At 44.5% G+C, this 27,227-nt stretch overlaps 1 protein-coding gene across 1 annotated transcript in view; it reads right to left on the reverse strand.

Moving 5' to 3' along the window:
• Positions 1-27,227, reverse strand: part of LOC126291578 (basic proline-rich protein-like) — a 198,363-nt gene that overhangs the window by 87,124 nt on the left and 84,012 nt on the right. Inside the window, exon 6 of the mRNA XM_049985112.1 lies at positions 16,132-16,354. Coding sequence (XP_049841069.1) covers positions 16,132-16,354 — 223 coding nt within the window. The remainder of the gene's footprint in view (positions 1-16,131; positions 16,355-27,227) is intronic.

Consider the following 27,227-nt stretch of genomic DNA (forward strand, 5'->3'; position numbering starts at 1 on the left):
TTTACTCGATGATTTGCCGTCTATTACTACGAACTGCTACCTTCCTGACAGGAAATCACGGATCAAGTCGCACAATCAGTTTGAGATCCCCTGTCAATAGCGGCCATTACTTCGTGCGAATAAAGAGCTAGCTGCTTTGCACCGTTCTTAAACACTGGTGCGACCTGCGCAATTTTCCAATCTGTAGGTACAGATCTATCGGTGAGCGAGCGGTTGTATATGAGTGCTACGTAGGGAGCTATTGTATCAGCGTAATCTGAAAGGAACCTAATCGGTATACAATCTGGACCTGAAGACTTGCCTGTATCAAGCGATTTGAGTTGCTTCGCAACCCCTAAGGTATCTACTTCTAAGAAACTCATGCTAGCAGCTGTTCGTGTTTCAAATTCTGGAATATTCCATTCGTCTTCCCTGGTGAAGGAATTTCAGAAAACTGCGTTCAATAACTCCGCTTTAGCGGCACAGTCGTCGGTAACGGTACCATCGGCACTGCGCAGCGAATGTATTGACTGCGTCTTGCCGCTTGTGTACTTTACGTACGACCAGAATTTCTTCGGATTTTCTATCAAATTTCGAGATAGTGTTTCGTTGTGGAACCTATTAAAGGCATCTCGCATCGAAGTCCGTGCCAATTTTCGCGCGTCTGTAAATTTCAGCCAATCTTCGGGATTTCGCGTTCTTCTGAACTTGGCATGCTTTTTCCGTTGCCTCTGCAACAGCGTTCGGACCTGTTTTGTGTACCACGGGGGATCCGTTCCATCTCTTACCAATTTATGAGGTATGAATCTCTCAATTGCTGTTGCTACTATATCTTTGAATTTGAGCCACATCTCGTCTACATTTGCATATTCAGTTCGGAAGGAATGGAGATTGTCTTTTAGGAAGGCTTCTAGTGACACTTTATCCTCTTTTTTTAAATAAAATTATTTTGCGTTTGTTTATGATGGAATCGAAGTGTTCCTCAGCCAAAGCGTGTCCCATTGATGAAAACAAATGGTAGTCTGAAGGGGCCAAGCCTGGTGAATATGACGGGTGGTGTAGCAGCTCCCAGCCAAGTGTTTTGATTGTATCCTGAACCAGTTTTGCTTTGTGTGCAGGTGCATTGTCGTGTAAACATATTACTTTGCCTTGTCTTCTGGCCAATTCTGGTCTTTTTTTGTTCAATGCATAGTTCAAATTGATCATTTGTTGTCTGTAGCTATTAGTATTCACAGTTTCACGGGGTTATAGAAGCTGATGTTACACCACACCTTTCTGATCCCACCAAATACAGAGCATTGCCTTCTTGCCGAATCGATCTGGTTTTGCAGTCGATGTTGTTGGTTGTCCCGGTTTAACCCATGATTTTTTCCGCTTAGGATTCTTGAAACAAATTCATTTTTCATCGTCAGTAACAATTGGATGCAAAATTTATTTTCTTTCATGTCTTTGAAGCAAAATTTGACAAATGGTTTTTCGGTTTTCCATCTGTCTTTCATTCAATTCATGTGGCACACATGTTCCACGCTTTTGGATCTTTCCCATAGCTTTCAAACGGTCAGAAACTGTTTGTTGTGCAACATTTAGCATTTGCTGCCATTTGCTTCTGACTCAAAGTATCATCTTCAGCCAATATTGCTTGCAATTCGGCGTCTTCGAAATTTTTTGGTGGTCTTCCACGTTCTTCATTTCTTTACATCAAAATCATTATTTCTGAACTGTTGAAACCATCTTTTGTATGTTGCTTCTGGTAGAGCATGATCACCATATGCCTCGACAAGCATTCGATGCGACTCTGCAGCACTTTCTTTCAAATGAAAACAAAAAATTAATGCTTTCCGCAAATCATCACTTTCTGATACAAAATTCCACATTGTTAACAGGATGAAAACATATGATGATGTTTGTTCCATGACTTGATGTATACTAAATATCTTTGACAGATGTCATACCAACGAAACAAAAAAAAAACCTGGCTCATTCCCAACAAATGTTCCCTATCGACACATTTGTATGTTAACGCTCATTTCATAACGGTACACCTGGTATTGTAAATGAATAGATTGACCATAGTACTTGAACAGTATTAATAACTGTGACATCCTTTATTACCACATTCACTAGATGTGCGCTTAGCGGGTGACGGCTGACGCTGTGGTTCAGTAACATCAGAAAAGGGTGTTTATATCTACATCTAGTGAATGAGGAAGTTCAACCTAGACTAGGTTGGGAAGGGAGTGAGACAGGGTTGTAGCCTCTTCCCGATGTTATTCAATCTGTATATTGTGCAAGCAGTAAAGGAAACAAAAGAAAAATTCGGAGTAAGTATTAAAATCCATGGAGAAGAAATAAAAACTTTGAGGTTCGCCGATGACATTGTAATTCTGTCGGAGACAGCAAAAGACTTGGAAGAGCAGTTGAACGGAATGGACAGTGTCTTGAAGGGAGGGAATAAGATGAACATCAACAAAAGTAAAACGTGGGTCATGGAATGTAGTCGAATTAAGTCGGGTGATCCTGCAGGAAATAGATTAGGATATGAGACGCTTAAAGTAGTAAATGAGTTTTGCTATTTGGGAAGCAAAATAGCTGATGATGGTCGAAGTAGAGAGGATATAAAATGTAGACTGGCAATGTCAAGGAAATCGTTTCTGAAGTAGAGAAATTTGTTAACATCAAGTATAGATTTAAGTGTCAGGAAGTCGTTTCTGAAAGTATTTGTATGGAGTGTAGCCGTGTATGGAAGTGAAACATGGACGATAACTAGTTTGGACAAGAAGAGAATAGAAGCTTTCGAAATAAGGTGCTACAGAAGAACGTTGAAGATTAGGTGGCTGGATCACGTAACTAATGAGGAGGTATTGAATAGGATTGGCGAGAAGAGAAGTTTGAGGCTCAACATGACTAGAAGAAGGGATCGGCTGGTAGGACCTGCCCTGAGGCATCAAGGGATCACAAATTTAGCATTGGAGGGCAGCGTGGAGGGCAAAAATCGTAGAGGGAGACCAAGAGATTAATACACTAAGCAGATTCGGAAGGATGTAGGTTTCAGTAGGTGCTGGGAGATGAAGGAGCTTGCACAGGATAGTGTAGCATGGAGAGCTGCATCAAACCAGTCTCAGGACTGAAGAGCACAACAACAACAACAACAACAACAACAGTGAATGAGGACCGCCATATTTCGCGTGTCGATTCTTCATCTAAAACTAATGGGCAGGCGGGTCTCAGAATGGTAAAATTATGAAAAAAATTTCAGTCCAGAACGGATATCCTGTATGTGTGTTGTAGCGCGAACTACCAGCTAGCGCGTACGGGGCGACAGTGCGCTCAGAATCTAAGTCCTTACGTGACTAGAGAGAGAGAGAGAGAGAGAGAGAGAGAGAGAGAGAGAGAGAGAGAGAGAGAGAACATCCAACGAAGAACGGCGCGATTCGCTACAAAATCATTTAGCCCGCACGAGAGCGTTACAGTGAGCTGAAAACTCCAGTGGCACACGCAACAAGAGAGGCTTCGTGCATCACAGAGGCGTTTACAATCGATATTCTGGGAAGTGTCGGACAACCCACATACATCTCACCTAATGACCACAAAAGGAAAATTCGAGAAATTACAGCTAATACAGAGGCTTAGTGACGACCTTTCTTCCCTCGAGCCAGTAGCGAGTGGAACAGGGAAAATGGTTTCAGTTAGCGGTACTAAAAGTACGCTCCGCCATTCACCATTACACGGGTTGCGGAATATGACGATGATGTAGATGCACGGGTAGAGCAGTAAACGTAACGTCTTACGTAAACTCAGTAAGCGGGTCGAAGGCTTCCATCCACTCACTCACTGATCAGTCTGGTCTGGCAACGGAGGACAGCAAAACGAAAGCTGAAATTTTAAATTTAGCAATTGAGAAATCTTTCATGCAGGAGGATCGTACAAACAAACCGCCGTTTGAGTCTCGTACAGATTCCCGTATGGAGGCTATAGTGATAGACATCCCTGGGGTTGTGAAACAGCTGAATGGGTTGAAAATAAATAAACCGCCAGGTCCTGATGGAATTCCAACTCGGTTTTACAGAGAGTACACAACTGCATTGGCTCCTTACTTAGGTTGCATTTATCGCGAATCTCTTGCCCAACGTAAAGTCCCGAGCGACTGAAAAAAAGCGCAGGTGACGCCTTTATAAGAAGGGTAGAAGGACGGATCCTCAAAATTACAGACCAATATGCTTAACATCGATTTGTTGCACGATTCTCGAACACATTCTCAGTTCGAATATAATCAACTTCCTTGACACAGAGAAGTTGCTGCCCATGCATCAGCATGGCTTTAGGAAGCATCGCTCCTGTGAAACACAACGCCCTTTTTTCACATGATATCTTGCGAACCATGGATGAAAGGTATCAGACGGATGCCATATTCCTTGACTTCCGGAAAGCGTTTGCCTCGGTGCCCCACAGCAGACTCCTAACTAAGGTACGAGCATATGGGATTGGTTCCCAAGTATGTGAGTGGCTCGAATACTTCTTAAGTTATAGAACCCAATGCGTTGTCCTCGATGGTGAGTGTTCATCGGAGGTAAGGGTATCATCTCCAGTGCCCCAGGGAAGTGTGGTAGGTCCGCTGTTGTTTTCTATCTACATAAATGATCTTTTGGATAGGGTGGATAGCAATGTGCGGCTGTTTGCTGATGATGCTGTGGTGTACGGGAAGGTGTCGTCGTTGAGTGACTGTAGGAGGATACAAGAGGACTTGGACAGGATTTGTGATTGGTGTAGAGAATGGCAGCTAATTTTAAATACAGATAAATGTAAATTAATGCAGATGAACAGGAAAAAGAGTCCCGTAATGTCTGAATGCTCCATTAGTAGTGTAGCGCTTGACACAGTCACGTCGATTAAATATTTGGGCGTAACATTGCAGAGCGATATGAAGTGGGACGAGCATGTAATGGCAGTTGTGGGGAAGACGGATAGTCGTCTTCGGTTCATTGGTACGAGAATTTTGGGAAGATGTGGTTCATCTGTGAAGAGAACGCTTATAAAACAGTAATACGACCTATTCTTGAATACTGCTCGAGCGTTTGGGATCCCTATCAGGTCGGATTGAGGTAGGATCACGCGAGTGAAGCAGTTCAGAGGCGGGCTGCTAGATTTGTTACTGGTAGGTTTGATCATCACGCGAGTGATACGGAAATGCTTCAGGAACTCGGGTGGGAGTCTCTGGAGGAAAGGAGGCGTTCTTTTCGTGAAGCGCTACTGAGGAAATTTAGAGAACCAGCATTTGAGGCTGACTGCAGTACAATTTTACTGCCGCCAACTTATATTTCGCGGAAAGACCACAAAGATAAGATGAGATTAGGGCTCGTACAGAGGCATATAGGCAGTGATTTTTTCCCCTGTTCTGTTTGGGAGTGGAACAGGGAGAGAAGATGCTAGTTGTGGTACGAGGTACCCTCCGCCACGCATCGTATGGTGGATTGCGAAGTATGTATGTAGATGTAAAAGTCTGTTTTGTACAGTATGTATTGTCGATATACAAACCCGTTACTCCTTACGCGTTACTTTCTAAGCTGACAGCATTATGTATAAAGCGTTTAGAAAATGCCGCTGCTGGTGATCAACGAGTGCGTTGGTGTTTGCTGACAAATGTATAAACGGTGGACGACGGAGCGGGAACTGTAGACCGCTACGGAACGGAGGGTTAACTTGAGGTATCAGATGTCCCGCTTAAAGCCATTCTTCGATGTCAGATTTTATTTAACGGTTCTGGAGGTCAAGAACCTAATGATGTGGTTTTTATACCATAGCTTGCGTACGACGAGAAAAATATTGTTCCTACTGGTTGTGGCAGATGTTGCAGACCTGATGGAAACGAACAATCCTCAGAAGAGCGCCATTTTGCCAGGAAATGATCCCTCTTTCATACTTTATCTGCACTCTCCTCTGAATGAATATGACTGTCGCCATAGATCAGTCTTTGCTTTGTTTCTTAGTTGTTCTCTGAAAAAAAAAAAAAAAAAAAAAAACACCACACCCTCACTTTTCTTTTCTTCCACCCCACAAGCATTGCTCTAAACAATGAGAAAATGTACTAAATTGCGGTTAATAAAAAAACGGATGTATAGAGAGTCGTTGAAAAGTAGAACTCAACTCTCCACCCACCTGAGCCCATAATTTAATTTTATAATCGAACTGAAGACTTCGTAAAAAAAATAAGGTAGATTGAATAAACGACAAGAACACGGCAAGTGCCATAAGCTGATTTCCCCGAAACCTCGCTCAGTGGGAGGGGAGTCAAATCAAGCGAACACGCCTCTCGCCTTATCCGCAGGTCATCATCATCAGTTTTCTCCTATATTAGCAGGTCCTTTGCCCCTCTATTTTCTGCGATACATTGCTTCCTTCTTAAGGCTGCTGTATGTCGTACCGTCCATCACGTCATCCAGTATCTGAAATCTCTTCCTTCCTCGCCTCCTGTTCCCTTCTACATAACCTTCCAAAACTGTTTTCATCAGCCCGTCATTCTTTCTTAATATATGCCCAATCCAATTTCATTTTCTTCTTTTTATTACATCTAGTAACTGTCTTTTCTCTCCCACTCTTCTCAGTACCTCTTCATTTTTTACTCTATCCATCCAACTTATTATTTCCATCATCCACCATGTCCGCATCCAAAAAGCCTCCAGCCTTTCTCTGTCTCTCTTTCTTTCTCAAAGTCCATGTTTCAGGGCTATACGGAATAACACTACAAAACGTTTTATGAGTCTTTTCCTCAGTTCTCTGTCCAGACTGCTGCAGAAAATCCTCCTTTTCTTATAAAACGCCTCTTTTGCCATTGCTATCCTCGTTCTAATTTCTGTGGTGCACTTCCAGTCGGTATCTATCCTGCTTCCAAGATACTTAAAATTTTGCACCTGTTTTAATATTTCTCCATTGAGCATAATTTTTATTTCCGCAGGTAGTGGACCGTTTCTGATTAATCGAGGGACAGTTTTCGATTTACTTTAGATGCTTTTTTGTGCGCCATAATCCAAGCCGAAATGGTGACACACTAGCCTATCCATTTTGCACGCTGTGTTGGAAACACTATAATTGTTCTGATAAGTTTCACTTTTTTCACTTTCCTACCCACGGTCGTAGAATGTTAGCATACGAATATTTATTATTAAGTTAGACAATACAAGGGCGTTATGTTAACTATAAAATTACAGCTAGGTTTCTCTGTGAGTCTCACACACTTACTATATAATGTATGTGTGTATGGTTGCAAGAATTACAATCTTTTTTAAATTCTCACATTCTTATTTTTCATTTTTAAATCAATCATAATAGTAATTCTTATATTTTATTCTTATGTTTATTCTTCAGGAAGAATTGCTGCCTTCACTTGGATGATACCGAACGTAGTAACATTCGCAACAAAGAAATTCCGAAAACTAGGAGTATCCCTCGAATGCATGTTTGTGACAGTGACTTATTTGTGTGAATCAGACTCGGGTGAGAAACGTCGTTAAAATCGTTGAAGATTTCACGCATCGGCATTAATTTCGCGGCAAATGACGCATAAAGAACCACTTTTCCGAAAACTGGCGCTCGCAGTTGCTTATTAAGCAAGATACACTGCAAGAATTTTACGAAAAATTATTTCAAATAATTCTGTCACTCATAATTTATTTTTAATTCATTTACCGAACATACGATTTGACTGAAGTTTCTCATTTGCGATAAGTGATTGGCGACCTGTTCAAATCTTAAAAATAACTGAATAGCAAAGATCGAATAAACAATTTTTTTATTTAAAACGATCTATTTCAACTGACTATACTGTAATCCTCAAGTGTTAAAATCATTTGCCGTGTAACATGTTCATTTCACGCTGACCTCACGCACAAGATGTCAGGTGGATACAAATAGCACGTAATAAAAGGTTTGTCATCGATAAACTTTTTAAAAACATGGAGCACCTTACGCATCAGGCAATGTCTATGTACATATTGCTCACAGTTGCTTGTTGCATCGTAGGCCGCGCGGGATTAGCCGAGCGGTCTCGGGCGCTGCAGTCATGGACTGAGCGGCTGCTCCCGGCGGAGGTTCGAAACCTCCCTCGGGCATGGGTGTGTGTGTGTTTGTCCTTAGGATAATTTAGGTTAAGTAGTGTGTAAGCTTAGGGACTGATGGCCTTAGCAGTTAAGTCCCATAACATTTCACACACATTTGAGCATTTTTTGTTCCATCGTACAATCGGCGTACACAATAGCACAACTCTTTACATGGCCATTTAAAGCAGGTTCGCAGAGTTTAGAATATGTCCAGTAAACATAATTTATAACAGCTGCGGATTTTGCGTGATGTCTCTTCTTTCGGACACGTCCGAAAGACCAGAGAACACACATTCCTATACGCTCTCGTGGAAGTCACTCACGCCGCGGAACTTACCTGGGAGCAAGAGTAAAGTCGTACGGCACTGCTGGCTGGGAGATATCGCAAACCTGGTTCAGCAACCTAACTGGAAAGGTTGTTTTGTCTGTCGACCCTAATGGACCATTTTCTTCGCGAAGTGTGAGAGTTGCATGTTTGAAGTGTATCTAACAAGTGCAAGTGACTGTAAATGGGTGTGCATATGTGGTGTCGTTTCGTGTTGTAGTTGATAAGATAAGGTAGAGGGTGAACTCCGGGGCAGCCAAATAGCCTAGTACGAAGGGGGCCACCGAGCTCAACGCCCCATCCGACGGACGCATCACCGTCAACAGTGTGACGTCCTCTCACTTCATGAGACACTATGGAAAAATTTGGAATCTAATCCAGGAGACGTCGTATAGACTGGTCCTCTCACCCCCCCCCCCCCCCCTTCTCCGACCGCACCAAAAGCAGCCAACAGCTCAAGGCGTACACGGCCGGTTACCCAGCCCGAAGGTCATTAACTTCACTGAGTTGATGTGAACCGCCGTGTTCAATGAGACGAGGCCGTTTGGCTGTATGAGAATACGGAATTGGAGGTGTACGAATAACGCCGATCCTGCCCGAGTCGGGCACGAATCGAATGCGGGAAAGAAAACGTAGCGACTGAGGACATTGGTGCCAGTAGCGACTTGCTCTACAGAGAATACGAAACTGCAGAAGAAACTACCCTGTCGACATGAGTGCGGGGTGGGGGAGGGGGTAGGGGAGGGGGGAGGGGAGGGGGGAGCGGACTGGCGAGTAGCGAAACGTTTGATAATTAATACATAGTACTTGGACTCTGGTAGAATATTAGTTCAAATGGCTCCGAGCACTATGGGATTCAACTGCTGTGGTCATTAGTCCCCTAGAACTTAGAACTACTTAAACCTAACTAACCTAAGGACATCACACACATCCATGCCCGAGGCAGGATTCGAACCTGCGGCCGTAGCGGTCGCGCGGTTCCAGACTGAAGCGCCTAGAGCCGCTCGGCAACCCCGGCAGGCTAGAATATTCTGCTCACTAACGAATCCACACGATATGCAACAGCAACCATGTATGGAGCAGAAGACACGTTCGGTGTACCATCACGTCCAAAACTATGGACGAGTTTCACTTCTCAACTTAGTACACAAGTTCTAAGTGTAAGCTGGTACCCACTTGACGAACATTAGCGTATTGGGAATAAACTTCCGAAGACTTGTAGAGAGTAGCGTACTAGCGGGAGTCACGCCTGCGTGGACCGACTTGAGAAGGCACGGTCTGTGGCTGCGATCAAATCCAAGCCACACTCTCCCATCTCCCTTGCACGGTACCCTTTCAGATGTAAGGGAAGCAAGCAAATATGTCATTGATGTAGTCAGGTAGTGGAGCAAGACACGTTAACGTCATCATTATTAGACGGTAATAACAAAGAAAATACACTACTGGCCACTAAAATTGCAACACCAAGAAGAAATACAGATGATAAACCGGTATTCATTTGACAAATATGTTATACTAGAACTTACATGTGATTACATTTTCACGCAATTTGGGTGCATAGATCCTCAGAAATCAGTACCCAGAACAACCACCTCTGGCCGTAATGACCGCCTTGGGCATTGAGTGAAACAGAGCTTGGATGGCTGCCCATGCAGCTTCAACACGATACCACAGTTCATCAAGAGTAGTGACTGATGTGTTGTGACGAGCCAGTTGCTCGGCCACTATTGACCAGATATTTTCAATTGGTGAGAGATCTGGAGATTGTGCTGGCCAGGGCAGCAGTCGAACATTTTCTGTATCCAGAAAGGCCCGTACAGGACCTGCAACATGCGGTCGTGCATTATCCTGCTGAAATGTAGCATTTCGCAGGGATCGAATGAAGGGTAGAGCCACGGGTCGTAACACATCTGAAATGCAACGTCCACTGTTCAAAGTGTAACCAATGGCACCCCATACCATCACGCCGGGTGATATGGCAGTATGACGATGACGAATACACGCTTCCAATGTGCGTTCACCGCGGTGTCGCCAAACACGGATGCGACCATCACGATACTGTAAACAGAACCTGGATTCATCCGAAAAAATGACGTTTTGCCATTCGTGCACCCAGGTTCGTTGTTGAGTACACCATCGCAGACACTCCTGTCAGTGATGCAGCCTCAAGAGTAACCACAGCCGTGGTCTCCGAGCTGATAGAACATGCTGCTGCAAACGTCGTCGAACTGTTCGTGCAGATGGTTGTTGTTCCATCTGTTGACTCACGGATCCAGACATGGCTGCACGATCCGTTACAGCCATGCGGATAAGACGTCTGCCATCTCGACTGCTAGTGATACGAGGCCGTTGGCACCGAGGCACGGTGTTCCGTATTACCCTCCTGAACTCACCGATTCCATATTCTGCTAACAGTCATTGGATCTCGGCGAAAGCGAGCACCAATGTGGCGATACGATAAACCGCAATCGCGATAGGCTAGAATCCGACCTTTATCGAAGTCGGAAACGTGATGGTACGCATTTCTCCTCCTTACACGACGCATCACAACAACGTTTCACCAGGTAACGCCGGTGAACAGCTGTTTGTGTATGAGAAATCGGTTGGAAACTTTCCTCATGTCAGCACGTTGTAGGTGTCGCTCCGGGCGCCAACCTTGTGTAAATGCTCTGAAAAGCTAATCATTTGCGCATCACATCATCTTCCTGTCGGTTAAATTTCGCGTCTGTAGCACGTCATCTTCGTGGTGTAGTAATGTTAATGGCCAGTAGTGTAGATCTCTGAGGATTTTGAGGTCTGACAAGGGCTGTAGCAAAATCTAAGAGATGTATTAATTTCAAGTTTTTGTAATGACTACATGACATGTTTGTGCAGTTCTGTATATACGAGAACATTGCGTGCTTCATTTTCGTATTCTCTTGGCTTTTGCAGTATGACCTGAAAAACGCACGTAGGCCGAAATTGCAGTTGTGAAATAAATAATTTTTAAAGTGAACGGCGAATATGATGCCGTTTCAAAAAACAAAGACAACAAAGTGATCCACTCAGGGTTGCGTTTTTACAGATTGAGGTACGGAACCCTGAAACTAGAAAAACTTTTCCACAATAGTGGATAAATTATTATCAGCAGAAACTGCTGTCTTGTCGGAATGTACAATGCAGTGAAGTAAGAGGTGGCGCACCAATAATGTTCCCCCAGAAACGTTGCACGCTGATTATCTCTGCTCTCACAGTCACTCAAGTTAGTGCCACTTCTTTGCCTCTGTGTACCTGGATCGATACTTGTTACAGCGTAACTTTAGGCTTCACCTGTCTTCGTCTGTTACTTCGTACCTCACCTGCGCGTTCTCCCAGAGGCACACAACTCTCCACTCTTGCTACGAGGTAACAGCACTCACCCAAGTCATGTGGGCGGAACTTTACTTCCCTCACGCGAGTCCCTTGCTGCGGTGTCGTCGCTCATTTCTCAGGATTCCCACATGGCCCGGTGCCTAGGAGAGTTCTGAGTTCTCCCCTTGACGCTGTAGTGTCTTAACTGTGTCCTGCACGCTTCGGAGCACTCAGTCTGCTCAATATATTTGATGAGTGGTCTACTGCGTCATGGAGTCAGAGCAGGCGGGAAAGAAACACTGAAGAGCCTAAAAAACCGGTACACCTGCCTAATATCGTATAGGGCCCCCGCGAGCACGCAGAAGTGACGCGACACGACATGGGATGGACTCGAATGAAGGGAATTGACACCATGAATCCTGCAGGGCTGTCCATAAATCCGTAATAGTACGAGGGAGTGCAGATCTGTTCTGGACATCACGTCGCAAGGCATCCCAGATGTGCTCAATAATGTTCATGTCTGCTGAGTCTGGCGGCCAACGGGAATGTTTAAACTCAAAAGCGTGTTCCTGAAGCAACTCTGCATCATTTCTGGACGTGTGGGGCGTCGCACTGTCCTGCTGCAATTGCCCAACTCCCCCAGTCCCTCATAATGCACAATAGAAATGAATGGATGCAGGTGATCAGAGAGGGTACTTCCGTACGGGGCACCCTATCACAGTCTTATCTAGACGCATCAGGGGTCCCGTATCACTCCAATTCCATACGCCCCACGTCATCCGGCCCGGTCTTGCAGGATCTTTTTCCGGCCGCAGCGATGTCGGACATTTGATGTTTTACCGGATTCCTGATATACACGGTACACTCATGAAATGGTCGTGCGGGAAAAATCCCCTATCTTGGAGATGCTGGGTCCCATCGCTCGTGTGCCGACTGCAACAACACCTTCAACGTCACTTAAATCTTCATAACCTGCCATTGTAGCAGCCTTAACCGATCTAACAACTTCGGCAGACACTTGTTGTCTTATGCAGGCGTTGCCGATGGCAGCGCCGTATTCTACCTGTTTACGTTTCTCTGTATTTGAAAACGCATGGCTATAGCAGTATATATTATACATACAGGATGGTCCATTAATCGTGACCGGGCCAAATATCTCACGAAATAAGAGTGAAACGAAAAAACTACGAAGAACGAAACTTGTATAGAATGAAGGGGGTTACCAAATTGCGCTATGGTTGGCCCATAGATGGCGCTGCCATAGGTCAAACGGATATCATCTGCGTTTTTAAAATAGGAACACCCATTTTTATTACCTATTCCTGTAGTACGTAAAGAAATATGAATGTTTTAGTCGGACGACTTTTTTCGCTTTGTGACAGATGGCACTGTAATAGTCATAAACGTATAAGTACGTGGTATCACGTAACATTTCGTCAGTGTGGACGGTATTTGCTTCGTGATACATTTTTTATTTAAAAAAACGCAGTTGATATCCGTTTGACCTATGGCAGAGCCATCTAGCGGGCCACCCATAGCGCCATCTGGCTTCCCCGTTCAAGCTAGACGACTTTCGTTCTTTCTAGTTTTCTTTCGTTTGATGCTTATTTCGTGAGGTATTTGGCCCGGTCACTAATCAATGGACCACCCTGTGTATATATGGCACATACAGGCCATGTACATTACTGTACAACTACATGTTAAATGGAAGTAGTACCTGCAGTTTTGAGAAAAATAGCGTCATTTAGACCTCATAATTTGTAAGTCTTATAGCACTAGCTGATTCACAGCTCATATATGTAGTTAGTCTGTTACTACCATATGACGTATTTGTTAAAATGACACTATTAATTTATTTTACAGATTGAGTGGCACACCTTATTAACAGGCCCGACGTAATTTCTAATATTACATGTCGCAGCATGACGTATGATGTACAAGTTCCCATTTGTTTTTAGTAAGATACCTCATGCGAGAATAACGAACATAACATGCCAGTGAATACAGCGTCAGTAGCTTGCTTAATTTTATCAACCATCAGCAGACAGGATTCTAAACATCTCTGGTCATATCGTAATAGCTGTACCTATAGTAAGGTGTGGCAGCTTTGTATTTGAGTCGGCTAAATGGACGTAATCGTGTACGCTGCTGTATTGCTTATGTGGCACATACGCACAGAAATACAATGTATACCCGTCCTTATTCACCAGCGACGTATTAGAAAGTGAAATGAAGCGTGAACATTAAAATATGGAAGTAACTTAGGTTATAGACTGTATCACAATTTTTGAACGAATTAAGGGTGCATGAAAATAACCCCGGCTGAAATTGACCCATTGCAGGGTGATAAGAAGAATACAGCCTATTCGGACGATGTTTTCATTCTCAAAATGTTGTTCTTGTGGTCTTCCGTCCTGAGACTGGTTTGATGCAGCTCTCCACGCTACCCTATCCTGTGCAAGCTTCTTCATCTCCCAGTACTTACTGCAACCAACATCCTTCTGTATCTGTTTAGTGTATTCATCTCTTGGTCTCCCTCTACGATTTTTACCGTCTACGCTGACCTCTAATGCTAAATTTGTGATCCCTTGATGCCTCAGAACGTGTCCTACTAACCGGTCCCTTCTTTTTGTGAAGTTGTGCCACAAACTCCTCTTCTTCCCAATTGTATTCATTACTTCATCCTTAGTTATGTTATCTACCAATCTAATCGTCAGCATTCTTCTGTAGCACCACATTTCGAAAGCTTCTATTCTCTTCTTGTCCAAACTACCTGTATTTATCGTCCATGTTTCACTTCCATACATGGCTACACTCCATACAAATACTTTCAGAAACGAGTTCCTCACACTTAAATCTATACTCGATGTTAACAAATTTCTCTTCTTCAGAAACGCTTTCCTTGCCATTGCCAGTCTACATTTTATATCCTCTCTACTTCGACCATCATCAGTTATTTTGCTCCCCAAATAGCGAAACTCATTTACTACTTTGTCTCATTTCCTAATCTAATTCCCTCAGCATCACCCTACTTAAATCGACTACATTCCATTATTCTCGTTTTGCTTTTGTTGATGTTCATCTTATATACTCCTTTCAAGACACTGTCCATTCCGTTCAACTGCTCTTCCAAGTCCTTTGCTTTCTCTGACAGAATTACGTCAGAGTTTTTATTTCTTGTCCCTGGATTTTAATACGTACCCCAAATTTTTCTTTTGTTTTCTTCACTGCTTGCTCAATATACAGATTGAATAACATCGGGGATAGGCTACAACCCTGTCTCACTCCCTTCCCAACCACTGCTTCCCTTTCATGCCCCTCGACTCTTATAACTGCCATCTGGTTTCTGTACAAATTGTAAATAGCCTTTCGCTCCCTGTATTTTACCCCTGCCACCTTCAGAATTTGAAAGAGAGTATTCCAGTCAACATTGTCAAAAGCTTTCTCTAAGTCTACAAATGCTAGAAACGTAGGTTTGCCTTTCCTTACTCTTTCTTCTAAGGTAAGTCGTAATGTCAGTATTGCCTCACGTGTTCCAACATTTCTACGGAATCCAAACTGATCTTCCGCGAGGTCGGCTTCTACCAGTTTTTCTATTCGTCTGTAAAGAATTCACGTTAGTATTTTGCAGCTGTGACTTATTAAACTGATAGTTCGGTAATTTTCACATCTGCCAACACCTGCTTTCTTTGGGATTGGAATTATTATATTCTTCTTGGAGTCTGAGGGTATTTCGCCTGTCTCATACACCTTGTTCACCAGATGGTAGAGTTTTGTCAGGGCTGGCGCTCCCAAGGCCGTCAGTGGTTCTAATGGAATGTTGTCTACTCCTGGGGCCTTGTTTCGACTCAGGTCTTTCATTGCTCTGTCAAACTCTTCACGCAGTATCGTATCTCCCATTTCATCTTCATCTACATCCTCTTCCCCTTCCATAATATTGTCCTCAAGTATATCGCAGTTGTATAGACCCTCTATATAGTCCTTCCCCCTTCTGCTTTCTCTTCTTTGCTTAGAACTGGGTTTCCATCTGAGCTCTTGATATTCATACAAGTGGTTCTCTTTTCTCCGAAGGTCTCTTTAATTTTCCTATAGGCAGTATCTACCTTACCGCTAGTGAGATAAGCCTCTACATGTTTACAAAATACGTTGAAGTTATTGCTCCACAAAAAATAGCATCATACGAATTAACTGTATCACTGCAGTGTACCGCGGTCTTGACCAAGCTTCAGGCTACAAGTGTGAAGACAGCTGATCTAGGAGAGACAGTAGGTTGTAATGTACACCGAATGAACTGTAAGCCACATATACTACGCATCTTGTGAACGAAGTTAAGGTTCGACTTTACGTTGAAGGCCGGATGTACGGAGAGCCCTGGCGGGACAGAGTGAATGTGGAGGCGGTACTCACCGTGCATGTAGTCCTGCGGCTGCGGCTGCTGGTGGTGGTGTGGGGGCGGCGGGCCGTAGGAGGGCGGCGCGGAGAAGGCGGAGGCGCCGGAGCCGCAGCCGGGCTGCTGGTAGCCGTGTGGGGGCTGGGGGCCGTGCCCGTGCTGCTGCGACGCCGGCGGCTGGGGGGCGGGGGGCGGCGCCGCGTGCTGCCCGTAGTGCGAGCGCCGCAGCGGCGACACCACCTGCCACCACGGTAATCCTCGTTCGTCATCCGTCAAGTTACGACCAGGCGCAGGCACTTCTGTACCTCTGATACAGTGGTAAATGTTCCAACCGCCCACCAGTTACACGATACTGATCACTTATAAAGTAAAACAGTAACTCTAGTTCAGGGGCGGGCGAACGTTGCACGCGGCACACGGGCGCACAGCGCTGCACGTGTGCTGCTCGCGTGCAACCGTGGAATGGGGCAGCGGCGGCAGCCGGCAGGTTCCGGCAGTGCAGTGCCAGGCTAAGCTGCGGACGTTGATGCGAAGCTACCATTACGTAGTGAACGTTGTATTTCAAGAACCGGAAAATGCAGACTGAAACAAGGAAATGGAGAAATGGAGATTTGCTATCTTTTAAAAAGGAATGGCAAAATCATTTTTTTCTTTGTGCAAAAACGTGAAGTTTGGAAATGTTTAATATGTGGCAGTATTCTCGCTGGTAAGCGGAAGTTTAGTATCGAAGGCCATTATAATAAATTTCACAAAGACGAGTACAATTTATTGTCGGATTCTGAGCGGAGGGGGAAATTGACTGAGCTTAAGAAGAGCGATCTGACGTAGCAGTTGTTGTCCCGAGAGATCTGCGACTTTCTTTCGTCATTTGCCTAATCTAACTGATTTAACATTTTATGGGGCACTGCTTTCAATTTTTCAGCACGACAACAATAATATCCCAGCGGTACATACAAGTTATAAGATTCTGTTCAATATAGCGAGAGCTGGAAAACCATTTGCTGAATTAATAAGTCTCGGTTAAGAGCAAACATCAGTGATGAAAATTTACGTAACTGTTTGCGTTTGTCTGCGTGTAGATATTAAACGTATTGTAAACTCCACCTGTGATAAATAAAACGTATCGTAGGTAATAGGTACTCTTTCAAACCATGATTTCTTCCAAGCACTCCTACATACCTTATTCCTTCATTCAATAAAGCAAGCTAGGAAACAAAACGCGTTACACAGGAAGGAGCGGTCAGAAGGTATGGTGGGGAGGGGAGATAAGCGGGTGGCCAGCTTGCCCCTGTGTGCACGCAGTACACCTGTTAACTGCACGCGTACACGTGCACCGCACACGTGCAGGATTCCTGCCCGCCCCTGCTCTAGTTTATGAAATCTATAAAGCAGAGTTAGAGCATCTTAAGGGGGGTGGGCCGTCAAGTTGGAGCAGGAGAGCAATCACAGGACATTTCAATTTGCCCTGTCTACACTTTTACAAAAAAATTCATAAAACATTGTCAGCATGACCAGGAAGGATTCAGAATTTACACTCATAGCAGTGGAAGTTCTAGAACATAACGAAGTAATTTTTTTACGTGTGAAATTTCATCATTTTTTCACTTACTAATGGGAACATTTGTTGCTATAGGTACACATTCCTTCATAATTAAGAGACATTCTTCGATTAATTTTGCACAGCATACAAACCAAAGTGAAAGGTGTATGAAACTCTAGAATTTTCCAAATCTATTAAAAACTGTGGTAAAAATTGAGGTAATTAACTATAGGATTTGTGTTTTTTCTAAACATGAAGTTTAAAATGTAACAGTTCATTCGTTTTTTCATAAATCAAATAAATTCTAGAGTTTCATACACCTGTGAGTATGGTATGTATGCTGTGCAAAATTCATCGAAGATTCTCTCTAACTTATGATGAAAAGTGTACCTATAGCAACAAATGCAGCCATATTAGTAAGTGAAAAAAATGATGAAATTTATAACGTAAAAAAAATTACTTCGCTAGGTTTTCGGACTTCCACTGCATTGAATGTGAATCCCGAATCCTTCCTGGTGATGCTGACGAAGTTTTATGAATTTATTTGTGAAAGTATAGACGCTGGAAATTAAAATGTCCTGAGATGCCTCTCCTGCTCCAAATCGGCCCGTTTTACTTCCTACCCGCCTTCAAGCACAGAATAATAATTACTAACAAAATACTTTATAGAGTGAGATTTACACTCTGCAGCGGAGTGTGCGCTGATATGAAACTTCCTGGCGGATTAAAACTGTGCGCCGGACCGAGACTCGAACTCGGAACCTTCGCCTTTCGCGGCAAGTGCTCTAGCTCAGGAGAGCTTCTGTAAAGTTTGGATGGTAGGAGACGAGGTACTGGCAGAAGTAAAGCTGTTAGGACGGGGCGTGAGTCGCGCTTGGGTAGCTCAGTTGGTGGAGCACTTGCCCGCGACAGCCAAAGGTCCCGAGTTCGAGTCTCGGTCCGGCACACAGTTTTAATCTGCCACGAAGTTTCAAAATAGTTTTTGTCAAAATATTATGAAAATGTTTTTAAAATCAATAGCGTTGTCGTCAACCATGAAAGCCGGAGCGCCCTCTAGTGGGCAGTAGGGACGACGTTGAGTACCACTGTTATACATTGTCTCCAGGGGGAATCGTCGGTATTCAGAGGTGTGACAGGGACGATCATTCGAAGCAAAAAAGTCTACTGCACATTGATTTTAAAACGCTTATCTTGTAACCTATGATCAGTTCTTCATCGTCGATACTGTGAAACACACCTCTCATACTGAAGAAGTGCTCATACCTCTTGAACTTCAGGTCGGCATTTAACATATGCTCTTAAGTGACAAAAAAAACGAGGTTACGGCCTATTGGACAAAATCTGCGACCGGATTCAAGATGTCATTGCAGATAGTAATCAACACGTCGCTCGCTCTTAATGGAACAAAATTTCTGGAGTATCCCAGGGAAATGTAATAGGACCGTTACCATCTACAACGTATGTATCGGGCTAGTACAAAGCATCGGAAGCTCTTTGAGTGTGTTAGCAATTAAACGATTATCTATAACGAAGTAGCAACGCCAGAGGGCAGTATCGATGTGCAGAATGACCTGCAGAGGACTGATGAATTGTGCAAGCTACGGCAGTTTGACCCTGAACTTAAATAAAATAATAATATTGCGCATTCATAGGAAAACAAATCCACTGCTGTACAACTACACTATCGATGAGAAAGTTCTGGAAACTATTTTTCGCTAAGCATCTACGAGTAACTGTTCAAGAATGATCTCAGGTGAACTGAGGACATGAAACAAATAGTACGAGAAGAAGATGCCAGACAGATTCATAGGTATGTAACTAAGGTAAAAAATTAACTCATCCACGAAAGAAGCGGCTTACAAGGCGCTTATTCGACCGATTCTTGAGTACTGTTCATCCGTCAGGGATCCTCATCACATAGGACTGATAGAAGAGAGGGAGAAGATCATAAAAATTTCGTCACGGGATTGTTTCGTGGGCCCGAGGGCGTTACAGAGATGTTCACCGAACTCCACTGGCTGACGTTACATATTGATCTTTTCGGGTGAGTAATTTCCGGATCCAGTTGGGCAACATATTGCTTCCTCCCACATACGTCTCCCGAAATGGCCACGGCGAGAAAATTCAAGAAATTAAGAGGCTGAAAGTTCGTGGCAGTTTAGAAATGTGTGCCGGACCCAAACTCAAACTCGGGGCCTTCTTCCAGGAGTGCTAGTTCTGCAAGGTTCTCAGGGTAGCTTCTGTGCAGTTTGTGAGGTATGAGCCGAGTTACTGGCAGAATTTAAAGCTGTTAGGACGGGTCGCGGACCGCGCGGGATTAGCCGAGCGGTCTCAGGCGCTGCAGTCATGGACTGTACGGCTGCTCCCGGTGGAGGTTCGAGTCCTCCCTCAGGCATCGATGTGCGTGTTTGTCCATAGCATAATTTACGTTAAGTAGTGTGTAAGCTTAGGAACTGATGACCTTAGCAGTTAAGTCCCATAAGATTTCACACAGACAAATCCAACAACACAGATCGCGAGTCGTGCTCGGGCAATTCAGATGGCACAGCACATACCTTCGAAAGGCAATGGTCCCGAGTTGAAGTCTCGGCTTGACACACAGTTTTAAACTTGCCAGGAAGTTTCGGATCAGAGCACACTCCGCTACAGAATGAAAATTTCAATCTGGTATTAAGAGGCTTATCAATAATCATACTTCCCACGCGCCGCTATATCCTAAAAGTTGTGCAACGTTTTGTGAATCAGAATTAACCATAAAAAAGTTTCGTCCCCATTCGTGAAAAAGAAGTCACAGATGACAAAAGACACGGTATTGACACAGGTTTTAAATCCTCAAGAATATTTTATCACTGCAAATGACCTCTTCCCGCCGCTCGCCACACAGGAGTGATGATGTTACAATCCTTCAAGTATGATGGCATAGGCTACATGTAGCAATTTGAGGTAAGGAATCTTGGTGCGGAAACGACGGAGTCGAAAGTTAAAAGCAAAAATCATTCCGGTAGCTCTGACAATAGAATACATGTACCGGTACTGTTTGTTTATCACAGACATACCACCAAGGTAAAAAAAAAGGTTCAAATGGCTCTGAGCACTATGGGACTTAACGTATGAGGTCATCAGTCCCCTGGTAAACCTTACTAAGCTAAGGACATCACACGCATCCATGCTCGAGGCAGGATTCGAACCTGCGACAGCAGCGGTCGCGCGGTTCCAGACTGTAGCGCGTAGAACCGCTCAGCCCCCCCCCCCCCCCCCCGGGAAATAGGGATAAATCGGCACTAGCGGAATATACACTAGGACTGTGGAAGCCTAAATTCTTTTCTTGGATACGATGGTTTTATTTAGATCCTATCGTTACTATGCTAGGACATTCAAAGAGATTCAGAAGCACCAACTTTAATATAAAAGAAAGAGGACTGTAATTAGACAAGTTGCGGGCCTTAGTACTGCATAAAAATGGCAACACCAGCTCCTGCCCACCAGAAGTTGGGTAACACACGTGACCTGGCAGCGGTGTAATGGCTTCACGAACTGACAGTCGCGTGGATACATATAAATAATTCGGCTTGCTGAGCTTGCTTAAATTTGTTACTCCCATCTGTCTGTATCTTTACAGTATTTGACGATGACTAGCATTAGAAGACAAAACTTTAGAGCTTATTGTGATTGTGATCCGCCGGGCGGATTCGTGCCAGGGACCGGCATGTCTTACCACTCGGGTAGCAGCACGTCAGACCGCGCGGCTAGCCGGGCGTGCTTGTTCAAAAGTACTTTGCAAGACTGTCTTTGCTCCAGCAATGGATCCATAGACGGTCCATTCTACACTCGTTAGGTTAAAGTGTCTGCAATCAAAATAGCACGATCTGGGTATTTCTACACTGCAGACTACTGAATAACAAAAATCACTAAGGAAATCAATGCCGACCGTGAAACTCAGCATCGTGTGATGACCTCTACACTCCCTAAAACTCTCCCACAACCGCCCACTTTCAACTTTTGGTCACTTGTTACGTCATCACTGCTGTGTCCCTCCTAGAAGACGGCAACCCCCAAAACACCGGCGCCCTGCGGGCAGCCACGCATCAGGCACGAGAGTATGCAAACCAAACAACGATCCACACTAGCTGGTATGTTGGTTAATGTTTCAGACAACGACGACAACAACACGCGAATACGCTGTCTTCAGGGTCTCTGGCAGCGTCCCGTCCGCAGCCAACATTGCGCGATTTCTGCATCATCGGCTCTGCTGCGATCGCGGCACTATTTTCCTACACAACGTCACTTGTCCGCTAGCAGCTCGCGCCCTATCCGTGTGCGGGGGCAGCAATTATGCCGTCACATTTACGCCGTCACACAACGACGTAACGGTAGTTCGATCTCCGCTAACGAACCAGTTATTCCTTCGAATTCTCTGGGCCAGGCTCCATGCACAGTGGTGGTCTATCAACCAGAGCTGTCGCTAAGACACTATCGTTGGACAGTCGCCGTGCTGTGGGTAACTTCTAATCCCTACCGACCGTAGAGCAGTAACTTTACTTCCTCAGACTTTGGCCTTACACCAACTATGTATACGTGGCCTCTTTTTGCTGGGACCAGGATTAGTTTTGTTATTAACTACTGATGAACTTTTTTTGTTACTATGTGCTTCAATCTGTGGTATCGATAGCTACGATGCCACAACGTAGGTGCGCTCTGCTAGGTTGGGCATTACGACATACGCCGACGACAGCGCACTCTAGCCGGAGCTGGAGAGCTCTACGAGCTCCGCTCCAGATTCTTCTTATTGCACCAAGAGCAGACGGACTGAAAACATCGCTTCGACCTCAGCTTGCCATTGAGACTATGTACTACTTACGACGGGTCTAAGGCTTCGCACCTCAGTGCAGAGTTATGTATTCAGTTAATATTGTGATATAGTAAACCATTTCTAAGAGCACTACCGAGAGAATTTCAGCTTTTCCTGCTCCTACTCACTTCCTACATTCGGCCTACCCTTCAGTTTACAGGAGCAGACCCACGCGCCGCGTTCTAGGCGGGATACAAAACAGCCAGGTAATAATTATTTGTTGGGACTCAAGGTACCACACGAAATTTAATCTGTATGTAGCTTAAAACTCCACGATGGAGCCTTATGTTCTTGAAAATGTAATAAGCTTGTGCCGCATTGTTTATCTGGGCTGTGTTCTCATTTGTGTGTGATTCGGCAAATAATTGGTCAATTCTCATGCTGTCAAACAAGACCCAAGTAAGAATTGCTATGTGCCTTATCAATCAAATTAATTTTAATATGAATTTGTTTGATAGAAGCTGTCCCGCAAAAGCCCTAGTATGTCACATCAACTAAGAAGTGGTTCAGATGTCCAATACATGTGAGTCGAGCTGGTGACAATTGCTTGAAAAGAAACAGGAGACGAAAACTTGAAGAAAGTTAATATCGTAAATATAAAAATACTGCGCCATCGTAACTGAAGAGTCATTTTCTCGACCGAACGAGGTGGCGCAGTGGCTAGCACACTGGACTCGCTTTCGGGAGGACGACGGTTCAATCCCGCGTCCGGCCATCCTGATTTACGTTTCCCGTGATTTCCCTAAATAGCTCCAGGCAAATGCCGGGATGGTTCCTTTGAAAGGGCGCTGCCGACTTCCTTCTCCGTCCTTCCCTAATTCTATGTGACGGATGACCTCGCTGTTTGGTCTCCCCGTTCAAACAACGCTACCCCCTATCATTTTCTAGAAACCCGTAATTGTCTGCCATTGCGACGTAGTAGATTGGATTTTGGTTCAAAGATGCTTGCTATCTTCCTCTGAAACGGTACAAAAGCGTGGCGCCCTGCGACTTTAACTTCAACTTCTGAAGTTCGTGTGAGATGTAAGGTGGGTTGATGTTGTCACATTAGTACCACATTTCACCGCAATTCTCCCGAGCGCCACCGTGGACGTACCACGTGATGGGAAGGTCGTCACAACCGCCTTCTGACGACTTTGCGATGGAGGTCAAAGCCGCGACGCCCTCGCGGTTTTGTTATGGGCGGCCACGGAAAACCATTTTAGACGCACCGCCGCCCAGAATCAACATGAAAAGGCCGCAGAAGGTGCCAAGAAAGGCGCCAATTAAATCAACCCTCTTCTTGCGGCTTTGATTGGCACACATTCCGCTATCGAAAATGGCAGTTCGCAGTGCGATGGGCAACAGTACGTGTTCTTGATTACCTGTCACACCGCTGACACCCCCGAGAGTTTCAATCCTTCGCACATCCCCACCTACCGTGACTCCCTCACTTTTGAGTGCAACTTGTAATGGTTCTTTATTTACGTGACCATTACGGCAATCCAACCCCAGTTCTCGATACCAGTAATATCGTACTTCTTTTCTGCGAAGTAACGGACATATTTTTTTGACACTATTCACATTTGGTTTTATTAACTGTATAAGTACTCCGATGTATCGATATGGTTCTTGTGTGTATTCATTTCTGTTAGACTGTCATAATCTTTGACTTACTTGTAACAGTTTTGGCGCGAATGCGCACAGAGCAGTCTTTGTTTCACTTTGGAGAAGTTGTTAATTCGGTTTGTAAAAGAACAGTCCATTCTTGTGTTTGGTTAAAGTGGAAATTAAACATATGAAGATTCATACAAAACTGTTTTCTTGATGATGCGACAATGAAGAAGAAGTATATATGAATTTACAAGAAGTTTAATATAAATGTGGATCGTGAACACCAAGTGAAAAATTATTTCTACCATACCATTGTTCTGATCTGGGATTGTTTGCCATTAAGAATTTCCTGAAAAACGCATTTGTTACGTCTTCAAATATTACTAAAATACAGATCTGGACCTTCTAGCAGTCAAAGTGGAATCACCGTAGAATCAACAAGATGAGCCATAACAACTTCGACGAAATCTACGAGGTAATCCATTGAAGGTAAGTGATAAAATTAATGACTTTTTTTTACAGTGACTTCATTATTTCTATTCTGACGATACCATCCACAGTCAATAACTTTGTTGTTGCCCGATAAAGCGAACATATGCTGCGTGAGCAACATTATTAATCTGATTTCTAACATACTTTGCCAGTGGTGGTATTGTTATAAACTCGACCACAATTTTTGCTCTCGTGTAAAGGTTGGAACCACTACGGACCATTCGACGAAATTTGAAGCAGTAAAACATCATCCGCTAAGTCAAAACGCGGACGAAACTGTGACCGTGACAAACAGTCACTGAAGAGGATCGTGACGAACAGTGAGTATGACAGTTGCAAAAATCACTGCAGAGCTAAATGTCGCACTCGCCAACCCAGTCAGTTATCACAACAACACGAAGGAAGTTCCAGAAATTGGGAAATGCAGGACGAGCTGGAATTTTAAAACCACTCATCAGATATGCAATTGCCCCTAACAGGAAAACGTGGCTCTAAGCCAGGGGTCTCCAAACTACGGCCCGCGGGCCCAAACCGGCTCGCGTTAGCTGGCCGGACATCCCTGGTATCCGGCCCTCCAAATATTTGAGGTGGTGCCTACACTGCCAACAATTGAGTTTCGAGGCCTATCGCGACCAATACACCGCGACATTGTAGGACACAATCACGCAACAGAACTATCAAATATATACTCTGGTTCTGCTACTCGCTACAAGACTACATAACTAAACTTACTGTTGCGCCGCTTGAAATACCAATGCGTAGACATACTCTACCTCTGTTACATTTGCAGTAATAGTGTCGTTAACAATTATTTCGAGATTTCGTTAACTTTGCAGGACGCTTTCGAGAAGAATGTGCAGTGACATACTTTTTTGTCGGTGAAATTCGCCAGAATAAAATACGCCAGAATTTCGGTCAGGTACGTCCACCAATCAAAATTAAGTAATTAAATAAAAATCGTAGTTCGTTTCAGTGTTAGCTATTCCCAGAACCTTAGATTTTTGCGATTTCATCTTTCCTTTAGCCTTCCATTACGGTGATCCCACTAGGTAGATCATGGCTCTTATGACTTCGTGGAGGAGTCAATGTGGCTCGCGGACTAAAAAGTTTGGATACCCCTGCTCTAAGCCATAAAAAGTAGAGTGTGACGGAAGGAAGTCAATCTGTCGGATGAGTCTTGTTTCATACAGTTTCTGGACGAGGTTACGTCCCAACAGTGAAACGTGGCGGTCATTCGGTGATATTTGGGCAGCCATGTCACTGTATTCCACAGGCCCCTTGGGTTACCCTGCAACGTCGTAATACTGCCTAAGATTACGTGACAATTCTGGGTGATCAGGTTCATCCTATGGTGGAATATTGATTCCTCAGTGGTGATGCTGTGCTCCAAGTCAACAGCGCCCTTCTCCATACAGCCTGCATCGTCCTGGACTCGTTTCCCCTAGTCAAGGAAGTCACCTCATCTCAATACTGTTGAGCATTTGTTGTGTACTTTGGGGAGGTATATGCGTGATCCCTATACACTTCCAACGTCCTTACCTGAACTGGCCACTATTTTGCAGGAGCAGGGGTATAGGGGTCGCATGAAAACCATACAGGGCTAGTAGTTACCCAGTCCGACGCACTGGAAGCTCTTTTGAATGGCAACGGTTTTCTGCACCCTATTACACTACTGGCCATTAAAATTGCTACACCACGAAGACGACGTGCTACAGAAGCGAAATTTAACCGACAGGAAGAAGATGCTGTGATATGGAAATCATTAACTTTTCAGAGCATTCGCGTAAGTTTGGCGCCGGAAGCGACACATACAACGTGCTGACACGAGGAAAGTTTCCAACCGATTTCTCGTACACAAACAGCAGTTGACCGGCGTTGCCTGGTGAAACGTTGTTGGGATGCCTCGTGTAAGGAGGAGAAATGCGTACCACCACGTTTCCGACTTTGATAAAGGTCGGATTGTAGCCTATCGCGATTGCGGTTTCTCATATCGCGAAATTTCTGTTCGCGTTGGTCGAGATCCTATGACTGTCAGCAGAATATGCAATCGGTGGGTTCAGGAGGGTAAAACGGAACGCGGTGCTGGATCCCAACGGCCTCGTATGACTAGCAGTAGAGATGACAGGCATCTTATCCGCATGGCTGTAACGGATAGTAGAGCCACGTCTCGAGCCCTGAGTCAACACAGGGGGACGTTTGCAAGACGACAACCATCTGCACGAACAGTTCGACGACGTTTGCAGCAACATGGACTATCAGCTCGGAGACCATGGCTGCGGTTACCCTTGACGCTGCATCACAGACAGGAGCTCATGCGATGGTGTACTTAACGACGAACCTGGGTGCACGAATGGTAAAACGTCATTTTTTCGGATGAATCCAGATTCTGTTTACTGCATCATGATGGTCGTATCCGTGTTTGGCGTCATAGCGGTAAACGCACATTGGAAGCGTGTATTCGTCATCGCCATACTGGCGTATCACCCGGCGTAATGGTATTGGGTGTCAATGGTTACATGTCTCGGTCCCTGTTGTTGGCACTGACTGCACTTTGAACAGTGAACGTTACATTTCAGGTGTGTTACGACCCTGCGAAACCCTACATTTCAGCAGGATAATGCACGACTGCGTTTTGCAGG

The sequence above is a fragment of the Schistocerca gregaria genome, chromosome 9 (assembly GCF_023897955.1).
Source record: "Schistocerca gregaria isolate iqSchGreg1 chromosome 9, iqSchGreg1.2, whole genome shotgun sequence".
Taxonomy (NCBI): domain Eukaryota; kingdom Metazoa; phylum Arthropoda; class Insecta; order Orthoptera; family Acrididae; genus Schistocerca; species Schistocerca gregaria.